General features: G+C 56.4%; 1 protein-coding gene across 1 annotated transcript; it reads left to right on the plus strand.

Moving 5' to 3' along the window:
* Positions 1 to 8,116: 8,116 nt before the first annotated feature.
* On the plus strand, positions 8,117 to 13,858 carry Crabp2 (cellular retinoic acid binding protein 2). The gene is made up of 4 exons (XM_046422038.2): positions 8,117 to 8,347; positions 12,231 to 12,409; positions 12,615 to 12,731; positions 13,403 to 13,858. Exons 1-4 carry the CDS (start codon positions 8,278 to 8,280, stop codon positions 13,451 to 13,453), a joined length of 417 nt encoding a protein of 138 aa, XP_046277994.1. The 5' UTR covers positions 8,117 to 8,277; the 3' UTR covers positions 13,454 to 13,858.
* The last annotated feature ends 1,142 nt before the right edge of the window (positions 13,859 to 15,000 follow it).

Here is a 15,000-nt window from a genome sequence, read left to right on the forward strand (position 1 = left end):
TGCAAATGATGTAGGAAAAGAGAGGGTGAGAGTCACATCCTACCAAACATATTTGCTAAACTCCATTTGGCAAAATGTTTCTTGAAAGGGTAAAGGGGACAAGTATTTTGGGATGGCCCTACTGAATCCTCTACCTGAAGAACCTCTGATCTATCGGCAGAGGCTCCAAGGAGGACTCATTTGATTCCAAGTTTAACAGATGATTAGAGCTGACAATGGGAAAGATCAACAGTACTGTAATTATGATCTTGCCTCAAGGCACATTAGTCTAAGTTCAAATTCAGAGACAATTGTGTGAATGTGATGTGCCAGGTTATATATGAATGCCTCCATCTATAGTGCGTAGTACAATATCCTCTTGTAGTCCACAAAGCATTTTTAATTTACCTTATACTGTAGTTCAAGTCCACCAGCTGGGCCCGGTGGCACACTCCTGTAATCCCAGTGGCTCAGGAGGCTGAGGCAGGAGGATCATGAGTTCATAGCCAGACTTAGCAACTTAGTGAGGCCCTAAGCAACTCAGTGAGACCCTGTCTAAAGGAGAAAAAAGGGCTGAGGATGTGGCTCAGCTTAGTAGTTTGTCCCTGGGTTCAATCCCTTGTACGTGGTACCAAAAAAAAAAAAAGTCCACCACACAGCACACAACTTAACAGCAGAGTGTGTTGCATTGATACTGGGCTCCAAGTGTGATTTTGCAATTTAACAAGTTTGTTTTGGGGAGGGGGGTGTGGTATTGTGGGTTAAACCCAGGGGCACTCTACCATTGAGCTACATCCCCAGACCTTTTTCTTTCTGAGGATTTTTAGAATTTTATTTTATGGACAAAGAGCTAGCATGTTCTCTTTCATTGAGTAGCTATCCTGGTCCTTTCAGAGACAGGGCCTTGCTAAGTTACCTGGGCTGGCCTTGAACTTGTGATCCTCCTGCCTCAGCCTCCCAAGTTGCTGGGATTACAGGCATGTGCCATGTGCCCGTCTTCTTTATTTTTCTTTATGCCTTCCAATCTTATTAGGGTTGCCACCAACTCTATGCTTTCTTTGAAGGGGTGTATATGGGGGCTGAAGCTCAGTGGCTGGGCACTTGCAGAGTATGCAGGAGGCTCTGAGTTCAAGCCCTAGCACCACACACACACAAAAAGATAATGCCCAGGATTTTGAGAGAGGTAGGGGAGCGGGAGAGAAAGAAAGTATTTTTAAGAATCTGGCATAGAAAGACAAGCACACCTTAATCCTCTTTCAGCTCAACCAAATTCCATTCTGAAATGTTTAAGAACAATGTTTTGGAATCCAACAGACCAGGACAGCACATGGAAAGCTTGTGCACAGCGGAGGACACTGAGTAAGTGCCACTCTCCCAGGCCAGTGCCTATGACCAACCTTGCCCTGACCTGTCAGAGCACCTGCAGCTTTAGCAACGTACATCCTCCGGCACCCCAGGCCACAGCAGCTCCTCAAAAGCCAGGCCCTTCACTCCCTTCTACGCTGTGGAATCCTGCTTGGTCGCTTCTTTGGAAAGATTCCATGAGAAGGATCCAAATCATAACCGAAGGAGGAAGGAGGCAATGACTGCCTGTGCCCTGGGAACTGGGAGGGAAGGGAGCCCACACCCAGGACCACAGGAGGCTGAGGCAGACAATCCAGCCTGGCAGCTCGAGGCACAGCCTGGGCTGGCAGAGTGGGTATTTCTTGGGAAAGTTTTCTGAAGTGGGGGAGGGTGGACTGGGGAAAGGGCTTGCTCTTGGACTAGGTGCATGTTCATGTACACACACACACTCTCTCTCTCTCTCTCTCTCTCTCTCTCTCTCTCTCTCTCTCTCTCTCTCTCTCTCTCCAAGGCAGGGGCTTCCTCCACCCAGCTCCCTGGGGCTCCTAGGAACCTAGCACCTGGAGGGTCCAGCAGTATACGAGGAGACTTAACCCACGGGGTCAACAAGTGCCCAAAAGCAACCAGAAAGTTGCTCCCACTGAGTGTCCTGTCCCCAGCATGGCTCTGACCATAGGCCAATTAGTGCTGGCTCTAGGGGAGACTGACTAACAAATATTCTGGATCATCTGGAAACGTGGTGCTAGTCCCTGAGCTCTGGGATTTGGGAGGTGTGAGACCATGGCGGTGAGGCCTATAGCTGTGAAAGGCAGGTATTGCTGGCTTCCTTGATCGCCCAGGAGCAAGTCCCTGCCCATCCCAAGTTCCAAAGCTCAGAATACACTGCTTGCCCCAGGATGGTGGGGAGTCGCAGTGATGGAGGGGGTTTCATCAGGGTGGGCACCTACAGCCTGGCTAACTGAAACCCACAGGCCTCCGCTCGAGTCCTCTGGGAACCTGGGCAGGCGGGGCCCTGGTGGATGGGATGGGGCAGGAGACCTGGGTAGGGGGAGGCAGGGGATTATTCCGTCTTTTCTTTGACAGCTGACATTTTCCAGAGCTGGCGCCCGCAGGGAAAGGAAATCGGAGCTTCCCACCTCACACATCTTTTTTCCCATTTTGTTTGAGCTGCCCAGAGAAAGCCATTAGTTCTAGGTCAGTCTGGGGCCTCCCCTGCCTGCCGTCCATCTCTAGCTCTGCTAGGAGGAGGGGTGGGGTGGGGGTCATGGGAAGGACAAGGGCCCACCCTGGCTGAGGGGCCAGACTCTGAACTCCTGTAGCCCTTCTCATCCCTGCCCGTTGAAGATGGCAGGGTCTGGGCAGGGGATGGGAATCAGGGCCCCTGGGGACCCTCCCTCATCCAAGCTTTTTATACTGCAGACTGCTTCTGGGGAGTCTTGCCCTCTGGCTCTTAGCCTAGGAGCTAAGCCTAGGTCTGCTCTGCAACAGGCAGGGCCTGGGGTTAGGGAAACTGTCCTTATTATCAATCCTGGGAACCCATTCTCCTTCCAGAGCCACCAGCCGGTCTGGTTGGGGAATAAGCTACTGGGTTCCATTGTCCGCAGACAACGGCTGCTTTTGGGGGTTTGAGAGAAACAAGAAATAGGAACCCCAAGGAGCCCTGAAGAAGAGCTCTGCCCAAGCTGGCTGAGCTCCTTCCAGGGGCTGACCTGTCAGCCCTTCTACCCTGTCCCCAGAGACAGTGAGTCCAATGTCCTTTTTCTGTGCCCCGTCCAGAATTTCAAAGCCCAGAGCCTGGCCCCTCTTAGTCCTCCTCCTGGAGGGACTGGCCCTGCTCCCCTCCTGCTTCTCTTTCCTCTTCAATTCCAGGATCTGGATATCTGGCCCTGTGCCCACCAGCCTGCGGCCCCCTCCCCCACCCCTTCTTCCTCCAAAAACTCCAGATCATCTCAGCGCTGCACGGGATGGAGAGTCAGATCCCCAGTCTCCCTCCATTTCCCATCCTCAGGGGATGGCAACGTCTTGGGCAGGGATGGCAGCCGGTTGCAGTCTGCGCATCTTTTCCACGGTGGCCGCTTTCCCAGGTGCCATGCAAACTCCGGCATCCGGTCTGCCAAACCTGTCATGGCTCCCAACTTGTCCCTCCTGCCCCTGGGCTGCCAGGGGTTAAGGGGCAGAGGTTGGGAGTGGCACAGGGGTCTGGCCCTAGAAACTGGATCTTAAAGCCAAGCAGAGTTTAACTGCAGGTCACAGTCTTCATCCAGGGGACTGAGTCTCAGTCTGGACATGTCCTTAGCCAGTGCAGTGCGTCCCCACCTTCTCCCTCAGCTCAGCCAGCCCAGCCCAGCCCTGAGGACAGCGTTGGCAGCTGGGGCTGGGAAAGAGTCACCGAGCCAAGAGCAACAGAGGCTCCGCCTGGGTGCTGGCTGCGCGGACCCTCTCCGCCTGCCTGCGGCCCCTCCTTAGCACAGTCGGCCATGCCGACCCTCCTGGGCCGCACTTGCTTCCCTTTGCCAGGCTCCAGGCTGGCCCTGGAGGTCACCGTCATCCCCTGTCTTTGAGTTGACTTTCTCTTTCTGGGTCCCTCAGGATTCTCTGCCCTTACCCTCCCTAGTCCGCAGGATCTCCTGTGCTCAAATGTTTCTAGGAAATGAGTTGCCTTCTAGGTCTCTGACCCTGTCTTCTGACCCTTCCACTTCCTGTCACTAGAGACCTTTTTGGTCTAACTCCCATCCAATCTGCTTCAATGGCAATTTCCGCGGGGTGGAGGTGGGATGCAAATCAAAATTTGAAAAGAGCTGGGTTCCTGAACCCAGAGAGACAGGTAAGAAGGTGGCACAGGGCATGGTGACCCACGCCTATAATTCCAGTGACCCGGGGAGGATGAGGCAGGAGGATTGCAAGTTTGAGGCCAGCCTCGGCAACTTAGTGAGACCCTGTCTCAAAATAAAAAAAATAAAAAGGGCTGGGGATGTAGCTCAGTGACAGAGGGCCCCGGATTCAATCCCCTCTGTACAAAGGACAAGAGCAGACTGAGCAGAGAATGCGGCAGTCTGTGCTCTGCGGCACCGAAGCCTCAGGGCTCAGGGGCCAGGAGGCAGCAACCATCTCGTCCCAGTGGCTCGCGGGCCTCCCTGTCTTCTGTAAAGTCCTGCTTTCTTGGCAGCCCACTTGGCTGAGTGGCAAGCCCCAGGTGTCCAGCCCCACCTGGGTTTAATTTCTACCTGAGTCTCAGCCAGCAAACCCTCTGACCCAGCAGATGCAGTAACACTGCTGGGGTGAGGCTCTCTGCAAGTGCTGACTTTGGCCAGAGAATCTCCCCGGTCCTGGTTGGGGGTGTGGGTGGGGGCTTCAGGACTCGCCCACTCTTGCCATCTGCAGTCAACCCTTCCCTTCCCAGTGCTGAACTGGGTGGTCCCTCTCCCCACACCCAGACTCAAGGGAGTGATGAGCGGGGTGGGGGTGTCTCCTCTTAGAAGCTCTGTACCCCTCAATCTTGTACACATCTACCCCACCCACACACCCCTCACCCTGCCCATCGCCACTCTGGCTGGCCAGTGCAAAACCGGCAAAACTCTCCTCCCAGGCACTTTACAACGGAACAAAGCTCCCCAATGGCCCTTGCTAACCCTCCCAAGTGTCTGTCTCCTTGCCTCTCCACTCCCATCCCGCCTGGCTACCCCTACCCGGCTTTTCTCATCAACTTTGAACCCTTCCCCCCACTAGAGTCTCCACATTCCTGGGGGAGCCCCAAGAGGGGCACGACCAAGGCCCCTGGAAGGGGGGAAGAGTCGCCTGGGGCAGGTCTGTAGCAGATTTGGTCGTAATTAAAAGGCCAGGACACTGGGAAATTCCTTCTCCTTATTGATCCCAGCGGGAAATTAAAGCCAGTTGTTTGTGACTGGCTGATGCTGGCCCAGTCCTCCCCACTGCCAGGTTCCAAGCCCCTGCCCCTTGCCCCTAGGCTCTCCCATCCATCTCTGTTAGTTCCCTCTCCCCGGCCGGCCCCCCACCCCTTTCCGTCTCCCACTCCTCCCCGTCTGTCCCCCAATCCCCTTCCCCAGCATCTCCCCTAAACACCTTCCTGTGCCTGCTGTTCCCCTGGGGTGATAGGGCTGCTAGAGGCTGAGACCTCCAGCTCCAGCACCCTGCGCTGGACCTTCTACCCTCCTCCCTCAGCAGGGTTGGGGTGCTGGCGCTGGAGCTCAGGCCGGGAGCTGCCAAACCGCAAACACTCACATCTGGAAAGAATTCCCCTCCCAGCCCGACTTCTCTTTGTCTCACTTCTGTCTCTTTGGAAATCCTGGCCAGTTGGCTGGTTGTGGGGGAGAGGGGAAGTGAAGGGAGGGGAGGGGAGTGGGCCCAGGCCTCCCTGCCCCCACCCCAGGGAGCCCTTTCTCTGACTCCAACCTCCCCAGCCAAGCCATCCCGCCTGTGCTCCCCTGTGCGAGCCTTAAGGGACCAGAGGACATACCTCCTAGGGTTAGGCATCCTTGGGTGAGGTTTTATGTTTCTTTGTTTTGCTACAGTGGAGATGAACCTGGGGCCCCAACATGCTGGGCAAGGGCTCTACCACTGAACTACCCGCCCCCACCCCCAGCCCAGGGCTGAGCTTTCAACATCCTTAGTCACAAGGCTAGGGGGTGGGGGTGGCTGCCCTGGCTCTTCTGCAGGAGGGATGCCCACTAGGAGACTAGACTCTTCCAGCTGGGGGCTTCAGGGGCTAGAGTGGACCCGAGTGGACATAATGACCTTGGGAGAGACGGAGAGGAGACGGGAGGAGTGAGGGGAAAGGAGGGGCAGCAGGAGTCTGTTTTCGACATGTTCCCTCCTCCACTCTGTCCTCATCCCTTTGGCTAGGAGCCGGATTTCACTGTCAGAACCTAATCCCCCTCCCTCCCTTTACCTACAGCGACGCTGAACCCGGAGGGTGGGGGAGGAACTCGGTTGTGCCTGCAAACCCAGGCCCTAAGCCCTCCCCAGGGGCCCCCTTCCTTCCACCACCTCTGTTTTGTCTGTCTTCCCAGAAGCCCAGACACCCACCTCACCTCGGAATCAGCTCTCCCACACAAAACCTGGACCTCTAAAACCAGGCCTAAGAGGAAGAGACAGGCTTCTCCCTATCTGCCGGGTGATCCGCTACTGCGCGGGGGGGGGGGGGGGGGCAGCTAGAAGTCCTTTTGGCACCACAACCTCCATCCCTCTGCTGCTTAGTTCAACACACCCATTAGTGAGATTTCCCTCTGTCGCAGAAGCCCGATCCCCAGAACACCGAAAGGCCTCTCCTCTGGTTCCATCCCTCCCATCTCCTCCCCAGCCCCGCACAGCCCCCTGGTCCCTGGACTGTTCCTGCGTCCTAAGGGTGAGGGCTGCGAGATCTGCCAGCCTTCCTGCTCCACCCTTGGCCACGCTGGCAAGGAGGGGCCAGGCAGGGACATAGGGCTGGGACCGTTTGTGGGGGTTTTCGTCCCGCCTTAGAAAGAGCTGAAGAGCGAGCCCTGGAAAATGGGGTGTGGGGGCAGTGGGGTGCAAGCAGCTGGGCAGGAGCGCTGCAGGGCCCTTGGGCGCTGGAGGAGGGGACCTTCTTCCCGCTCCAGGCTCTGCACCGGTCCTGCTCAGCTCCTCTGCGGTTTCCGGCCCCGGGTCTCCGCGCCCATCTCCGAGGCTGTCCGTCTCTCCGCAGCTCGGTTTCTCTGTCCTGCGGCTCTCTCCAGGGGTCTCGTCACTACCCCCTCGGGTCTCCGCGGGAAGCTGTGCCCCACACCCCCACCTTTGATCTCCCACTTCAAAGTCGTTCGCCAAGGGGCCGACGCTCCTTCCGCCAGATTTACAGCTCAGAAAGGTGACACCTGAGACCCTACTCCGCCCCCTCCCTGGGCACCCAGGCTTTTTCTCCAACCTAGGTGGTAGCGAGACTCTGCACCTCTGTCTGGGCTCCCCCTCCCTGGCCCCTCTCGGGCAGGGGGAGCGCAACCGCAGAGAAAGCGCCTTAATAAAGAGCTCGTGTCAAGTGATTGGTGGTGACCTCTGCCCTCCCCAGCCTCGCTCCCCCGGCTCCCGCTTAACCCCTGGATGTCCGTCCAGTGCATTAAGAGCAGTGAACCTCCTTTCGCCCACTTCGAGGGTCCCCAGGCACTACCCCAAACCAAAGCCCAATCTCGGGGTGGGGAGACCTTGCAACCCCCTCCGGGCCTGGTCGCGTCGTTCCAGCAGGGGGCGCCGTTGCCTCGCTCAGATGCCTGACCCCGGAACCCCGGGCTGTACCGACCTCCAGGGCTCCCCAGGCCTCTGGAGCTCGAAACTATCCCGAATGAATCAGTTCGGGCTCCACTGGAGGCCAAGTTCGGTTGCCCGTTTCCTTCTCCATTTCTAGCTTAAAAACTGGGGCTCATTCTAGTGGGGTCGTCGTGTGTCAGGCATGGGGATCAGTACGGAAGAGGGAGAGTCCAGGTCTGAGTCAAGCTGGGGACCGGTGCGAAAGAGGCGAGACGTGACCCTTCGGTTGCTCTGCAGCACGCGAGATCCGAGCATCTGGCGACCCCTCCTCCGCCCGAGATCGCGATGCAAACGCTCGCCTTCCATTCCCCGCGCCATCCTCCTGCTGGCGGAGGAGGCTAGCTCAGCCTCCAGAAAACTCACCCACCGGGCTAGAAGGAGACTGGGTGGGAGGGTGGAACGAGACGCGAGGTTGGCAGCGGGGGCTCAGGGCCCCCCAGGTGGGCGGGAGGGCGGAGCGGGGGCGGGGCCACCTAATTCCTGGGCAGGGGCGGGCCTCGCGCGGGGTATAAAAGCTGCCCGCGCTGGAGCCCAGGCCAGCTTTGGGGTTGCCCTCGGACGGTCTCGGTGATTGAGTCTCACCTTCCGGCGAAGGCGGCGGCGACGTCTATTTCGATTAAAAGCGACTCAGCGTCCAGGGCTCTCCTCGAGGGAACCCCCGCCCGCACCACCACCACCATGCCCAACTTCTCCGGCAACTGGAAGATCATCCGATCGGAAAACTTCGAGGATTTGCTCAAAGCGCTGGGTAAGGAGGTCTCCGAGCACTCGGGAGAGGCCAGGGGGTCGCTGGAGTCCTCGGAGGTGGAGAGGTAGGGACGGGAAAGAAAAGGAACCGAGTCAGGGCGCGAGCGCCTGGGCGCCTGCCTCCGGAGAAAGGGACATCGGGTCGCCTGGGCCCCGGGGCACTGGGCCCGGCCACCTAAATCCTGCTTTCTCCGGCGGGGCGCCCACCCGTGCCAGCTCCAGCGGTGACTCAACCTGTGAATCAAGGAGAAACCAGAAACACGAGGTTGGTCGCGGGAGGGGGTTCGCCAAGCCGGCTCCTTGACCCATTCATTGACCGGGACACCTGGCTCTGGGAGGGAGGCTGGGTCCTTGGAGACCTTCCAGCCTCCTTCCCCAAGGCCCCGCCAGTAACCCAATCCTCGGGACAGGTTCTCTACCCTCCGCGCCGGCCCGGCCACCTGGTGATCCGCTGCCCCAGCGCCCCCTCCCCCTCCCCCTTTTGCGCTTTCCGCTGTCCTCAACACCCCACCCCGCCCCCATCTGTGAGACAAATATTTTCCTACAGCAAGCAGTCCAGAGTCCTAAAATCGCTCTGGATAATTATCACTTTCTTGGATTTCAACAAATGGCTTCGTGTGAAACCCCAATCTCCCATTTCCGAAAATCCGGTTCCCGCCTCCGGGACTGCAGCCCAGCCGGCTGTGGTGGTCACAGGTGGGGAAAGCCCAGTGCACCCAGAGGGGCCTGCCAATTTTCCAGGCCACCTTCTGCCTATCGTCTGGGGTGGGACTGGGCCAGAGAGTCTGGGGAAGGGGACAGAGTCGGGGCTTGATTCCTGGGAGCTATATCCGGGAAGAGCTGGAGTTTAATTAAGGGACCCTGCAAGTGGGAAGAGAGCCAGGAGCTCTGGAGCCCGAGGGTAGGAGTGCCTTCCACTGCTGGACCCAATAGAGACCCTGGTTGGGCTGAGGTGGGGGAGAGGGCACTCCCTGAAGAGCCGGAGGCTGTGGGAACGAGTCTGGACCTCAGGATTGCTGTGAGGAGAGCAGGGATTTCCATCTTTCCTTGCTCTTACTTTTGACTGCTGTCTAACTGCAATTTTTTTTTTCATTGTTAGGAATTAAACCCACAGAGTTTCATCTCAGCCTGGTTTTAATTATTAAATGTATGTGTGTATAAATCTATCTACACACACACACACACACATTTATTTATTTATTTATTTGAGAGAGGGTCTGATAAGTTGCACAGACCAGCCTCGAACTTTCAATCCTCCTGCCTCGGCCTCCTGAATTGCTGGGATCACAGGCGCGCACCGCCTCGCCCAGCTTCACCTCAACACTTCTTATATTCCTGTCAGTCTTCTTGCTCTGCCCTTGATAAGACTGAAGACCAGAGCATAGGAGTTCTCCCTTTGGAAACACAGATGCCCCTCCCTCCCCTGGCTGCTCTGGATTCTGGCCCTCTCTCCCCAGTGGCTGGAGGTGGAGACCCCAGCTGGAGAATGAGATCCAGAGCCCAGTCCCGCTGTCTCTTCAGTCTGTTTGTTCTCCCCACAGGGTCTCTCAGAGCCACGTGCCCTCCTCAGACCTCCATAGGGGGCAGATTGAAAACAGACCCCTTAGAAAAACACTGTCCTGAGTCAGCCAAGGTCCACTGGGCCAGGCCCAGCGCCATGGCCACCAGGGGCTGGCTGGAGGGCTGCTTCCTCTGAACCCAGCCCTGCCCCTGCAGGCCCCCATGTCCCTTCCCATCCCCTTGTCCATTTCCTGGTGAGGGATGCTCAGGTATTTGGGGAATGTTTGTCCAGACCATCCAGTATGATGGCCAAGGCCTGCACAGCTGATTCTGTTACTCAGCAGTAAAGATAGCAGTGAGATCGCAGGTGGACTTCCTAGGTAGCAACAGATAGCAAAGTAACTTCTTTGTCTACGAAGATGGGGTGGGGTGTGTCTCCTCTACAAAGTCAACTGGACCTGGAAATGTACCAAAAGTGGGGCTCTGGGGATCCGGAGGCGCTTCCTCCCTTCCTCTCCTTCTGTTTGGAATAGGATGAATCTGCTTTGATGCTGGAGAAAAGGACCCAGATCTGGAGGAGGGCGGGAGTGGACCCTTCCTATTGCATCCTTAAAAGATGGAGGACTCCACCGGGCTGTGTGCAGTGGGCGTGGGGTGTAAGGCTTGGACCTGGGCCTGTCCTTGCAGAGGTGCTCCCACGGCTTGGCTTCTTGTTGAAGGGTGCTCTCTCCTGTCTCCCCACTGCTCTTCATAACTGGGGAGCAGAGAAGAGAGAAAGCATATGGGGGCCCAAAGAGTCCACAGAGGCTGAGCGAGAAGGCCTGATCCCAGGGTGGCATGGGGGATCAAGGGGCAGGTGACACATCAGCATGGAGGTCCCTTTTTTCATTTCTCAGGGGAGAAGGGAGCTCTCCTGAGGGCCAGGAGGCATGGGGACCTTCCAGAAAGGCCAAGGAACAGGGAGGCTAATGCAGGGAACTTTGAGCCCAAGATCTGACTTTCTTGGCGGGGGAGGGGAGCCTTTCTTTTATCAGAAAAAATAATACAACCAGTAACAATAGTTATCACTTCCTGAAGAAGATTTTTTTTTTTTTTTTTGGTATTTGGTGCTGGGGATTGAACCCAGGGCCACTCTACCACTGAGCTATATCCCCTGCCCTTTTTTATTTTATTTTTATTTGGTACTCAGCGATACTCTACCACTGAGCTATTATCCCCAATCCTTTTTATCTTTTATTTTGAGAAACAGGGTCTGGCTGAGTTGCCCAGGTTGGCCGTGAACTTGCAATCCTTCTGCCTCATCTTCCTGAGTAGCTGGAATCACAAGCATGTGCCAATGCACCCATCTTCATTTCCTGAAAACTTACAAGTGTGCCTGACACTATGTATACTAGATCCTAAACATGCTTTTTTTTTTTTTTTCTTTTGGTACCAGGGATTGAACCAAGGGGCACTTAACCACTGAGCCACATCCCAGCCCTTTTTGTGTCTTATTTTGAAACAGGTTCTCCCTAAGTTGCTTAGGGCCTCACTAAGTTGCTGAGGCTGCCTTTGAACTTGAGATCCTCCTGCCTCAGCCTCCCAAGCTGCTGGGATTACAGGCGTGCACCACCACGCCTGGCTCCATATGCATCAAATTCTACTTGAGAACTTGCAAGGAGGATAATTTCCAATTTACAATTAAGGAATCTAAAGTTCAGAGAGGTTAAACCAAGGGTTACCTAGCCTAAGAGGGGGGACTGTGCCAGGAGAAAAATCACAGCCAAATAGATCTTACTTCAGAGCCTCTGACTCCCCAGGCTGGTAGCAGGCCATTCTGTAGAGAGAGAGCTCCTCCATCTCGCCCTCTGCTGAGAATCCCTGCTCTTAATTTTTTTTTTTGGTTTTGCTGGGGGAGGGCAGAAATTGGACAAAAAAAAGACCTACCTAGCTCCAGCTAGGGTGGGTAGTTAGGGCAAAAAGGGAGGTTGTCCCTAGTTCCTGGGTCTGCCCTGCGCTTGGACCTGGTGGGGGTAGGGGCAGGGCACACCCAGTGACTGAGGAGCCACCCTACAGGAGGTCTCCAGCCAGGGTCAGTGAGAGGACAGATGAGGTGAGCAGCCTGCAGCAGGAGGCTTGCCGGGTGGGAGCCCAGACAAGCTGTCCCTGAAGATTCTGGGGCACAGAGCTGGGAAGCCCCAGTCAGGCCTGCTGACTCAACAAGGTGTGGCCACAGCTAGAACAGGGCACACTTCCCTGCCCTTCCTCCCTAAACCTATCATCTTTCACCCCCAGCATCTCCTGTAAGCTGCCTCCCCAGGTCAAGCCCCAGGTCACTGCTCCAGCTGTCTGTGTGTGTGTGTGTGTGTGTGTGTGTGACAGTTGTCCCCTTCCCTCTCCTGCAGGGGTGAATGTGATGCTGAGGAAGATCGCGGTGGCTGCAGCGTCCAAGCCAGCAGTGGAGATCAAACAGGACGGAGACACTTTCTACATCAAAACCTCAACCACCGTGCGCACCACGGAGATCAACTTCAAGATCGGGGAGGAGTTTGAGGAGCAGACTGTGGATGGGAGACCCTGTAAGGTGAGTGCCAGGAAGGGTCCTCCAGCCTGTGGCATCTCTTGCCCTGTCCCTCCACGTGGCACTGCCCCAGATTTCCCGGATTCCTCCTCTGCTCCCCATGGAGGAGATCCTAGGGAATGGGGGCGGCAGGGGGGGCCGTTCCTTGTTCCTCTCACTGCATGGCTCCTGCCACAGTCCGAGTCACTTGGTCACCTGTTCCTTGCAGAGCCTGGTAAAATGGGAGACGGAGAACAAAATGGTCTGTGAGCAGAGACTTCTGAAGGGAGAGGGCCCCAAGACCTCGTGGACCAGAGAACTGACCAATGACGGGGAGCTGATCCTGGTAAGTCCCCCCCTCCCGACTAAGAAAACCCAGTGCCACCTTTCGAGATTCCCTGGGAAGCTCTAGAAAGAAAGGACACACACGGTTAGTCCCCTGCCCTCCAGATGGGGCTGCTCGGATGGGTCTAAGCTGCCCCTGTCGTACACAGCTTGCCTTAGAAATGGGGCTCCTTACGGGGCTCAGTGGCACCCCTCTGTAATCCCAGCAGCTCTGGAGGCTGAGGCAGGAGGATGGCAAGTTCACAGCCAGCCTCAGCAACTTAGTGAGGTGCTAAGCAACTCAGCAAGACCCTGTCTCTAAATAAAAGATAGAAAAGGGCTGGAGGTGAGGCTCAGTGGGTAAGCAGCCCTGGGTTCAATCTCTGGTACAGAAAAAGAAAGAAAAGAAAAAGAAATGGTGTCCCTTTTGTGCAGAGCACAAGATGTGCATTGAGGGGCCCTGGCAGTCTCCGGGGGCTCTCCCTGGGTGGGGAGGAGGATGAGAGCCTGCTGCACTGCCTTCTCCCTCAAATGATGCAGAGCCTTCTGGGACCAGCTCCCTCCTTCTGGTCCTGGGTGGGGGGTGGGGGGAAGCAACTCCAGACCCCAGGGCGAGCAGCGTACCCTCCCCTCGTCCTCCCCTTGCAAAGCCACAAGCTTCTCCCAGGCTAAAAATCTCTCCTGTTCTTTCAGACCATGACAGCGGATGACGTGGTGTGCACCAGGGTCTACGTTCGAGAGTGAGCGGCCCAGACCCGCCCTCCCCCAAGCCACCCCTGCTTCCCGGCCCCCCGGGCACTGCCTTCCCCCCATGCTCTCCTAGGCTAGCTCTCCCTCACCCAGGTCACCTCTGAGGTGGCTGGGATGCCTCTTGCAGGGTCTTGCTTTCTTGGACCCCTTGACCCCTCCCTTATGCCAACAAAGAGGGAGGGATTGCGAGAGCCCAGGTCACCCCTTCCGGCCTCACCGCCCCTCCCCAGATCTGCAGTCCCAGCCCCCACCCAGTCCCCAGCAGTTTATTTTCCTATGAGGGGACCTGAGGGTCTAAGTGACAAGGCCTGGCCCTCTGGCGTCCACTCTTTGTTCCTGTAGCCAGTAGGGTTTAGAATATTTATTTGTTAATTTTATTAAAAAGCTTGAAAAAAACAATTGTCTCTGGCTCATGCAGCAGGGGTCAGTGAGTGACCCGGACTCCTCCCCCGGATTCATGTTTCAGTCGCTCAGGTTGGGACCCAACTTCTCATGTTTTCCACGGTGGTGACACCGTTCCGTCTCCCCAGTTGTCCCTTTCCTCTTCCGGTCTCAAGCCATGGGCCTGGCCTTGGTCCCCCACTCGGTTCCAGATAAGCTCATCCACACCCACAAGCTGGCCCTGCTCCTGCTAGGTCTCTGGGCAAGAGGTTGTCACCCTGCCACTCGGCCCTCCTCAAGACAAGCCCATTTCTGCCACTGTCCCTCCCTGCCTTAAAATCTGCATGTAAGCCAGGTGCGGTGGCCCAACTTGCAGTCCCCGCTACCAGGGAGGCTGAAGCAGGAGGATCACCAGTGTGAGGCCAGCCCAGGCAACTTAGCAAGACCCTGTCTCCAAATGAAATAGAAAAATGGACTGGGGATGAAGCTCAGTGGTGGAGCGGCCTTGGGTTCAACCCCTGGTCTCCCCATGGCAATTTAGCTGGGCATGGTAGAAAAAGCTTTGTAGTCCCAGCTACTCTGGAGGCTGAGGCAGGAGGTTCACTTGAGCCCATGAGTTTGGGGCCAGCCTGGGCAACGTCAAAAAAAAAAAAAAAAAAAAAAGACCAGGCGTGGTAGGCATGGGTTCACATACCTGTGATCCCAGCGACTCAGGGGCTGAGGCAGGAGATTCACCAGTTTGAGGGCAGCCTCAGCAACTTACGAGGCTCTAAGCAATTTAACAGGACCCTGTCCCAAAATAAAAAGGGATAGGGATGTGGCTCAGTGGTTAAGTGCCCCTGGGTTCCATCCCCAGCACCCCCAAGTAAATAAATAATGAAGTCCACCTCTTTAGGTCCAGAATAAAGTCCAGCCTGGTAAAGAGGCCTTTGAGACGTGGCCTCCACCTCCTGCATTCATTCCTTCAAAAAAGTTCTCTGCCTCCTGGACCCCTCGGCACTCAGTGTCTCCAGAGCTTAGCTCCCGGCACAATGGCCCCGAGTGGCCTCTCCTTGGCCAGTGCCACAGTGGGCATGCTTCATGGCCTCTGTGTCAGCGAAGAGTCTCCTCTCCTGCAACACCAGGGTGCCCTGGGGCTAGGGCCGCCTGCTTCTGCCCCT

The sequence above is a fragment of the Marmota monax genome, unplaced genomic scaffold (genome assembly GCF_021218885.2).
Source record: "Marmota monax isolate L192 unplaced genomic scaffold, Marmota_monax_Labrador192_F-V1.1 WCK01_AAM20220418_F8-fsc00108, whole genome shotgun sequence".
In the NCBI taxonomy this organism is placed as follows: domain Eukaryota; kingdom Metazoa; phylum Chordata; class Mammalia; order Rodentia; family Sciuridae; genus Marmota; species Marmota monax.

Coding starts and splice junctions, on each gene's coding strand:
- Crabp2 (XM_046422038.2), top strand. CDS start 8,278: ATGCCCAACTTCTCCGGCAACTGGAAGATCATCCGATCGGAAAACTTC. Junction 8,348..12,230: donor GGATTTGCTCAAAGCGCTGG/GTAAGGAGGTCT, acceptor CCTCTCCTGCAG/GGGTGAATGTGATGCTGAGG. Junction 12,410..12,614: donor TGGATGGGAGACCCTGTAAG/GTGAGTGCCAGG, acceptor TGTTCCTTGCAG/AGCCTGGTAAAATGGGAGAC.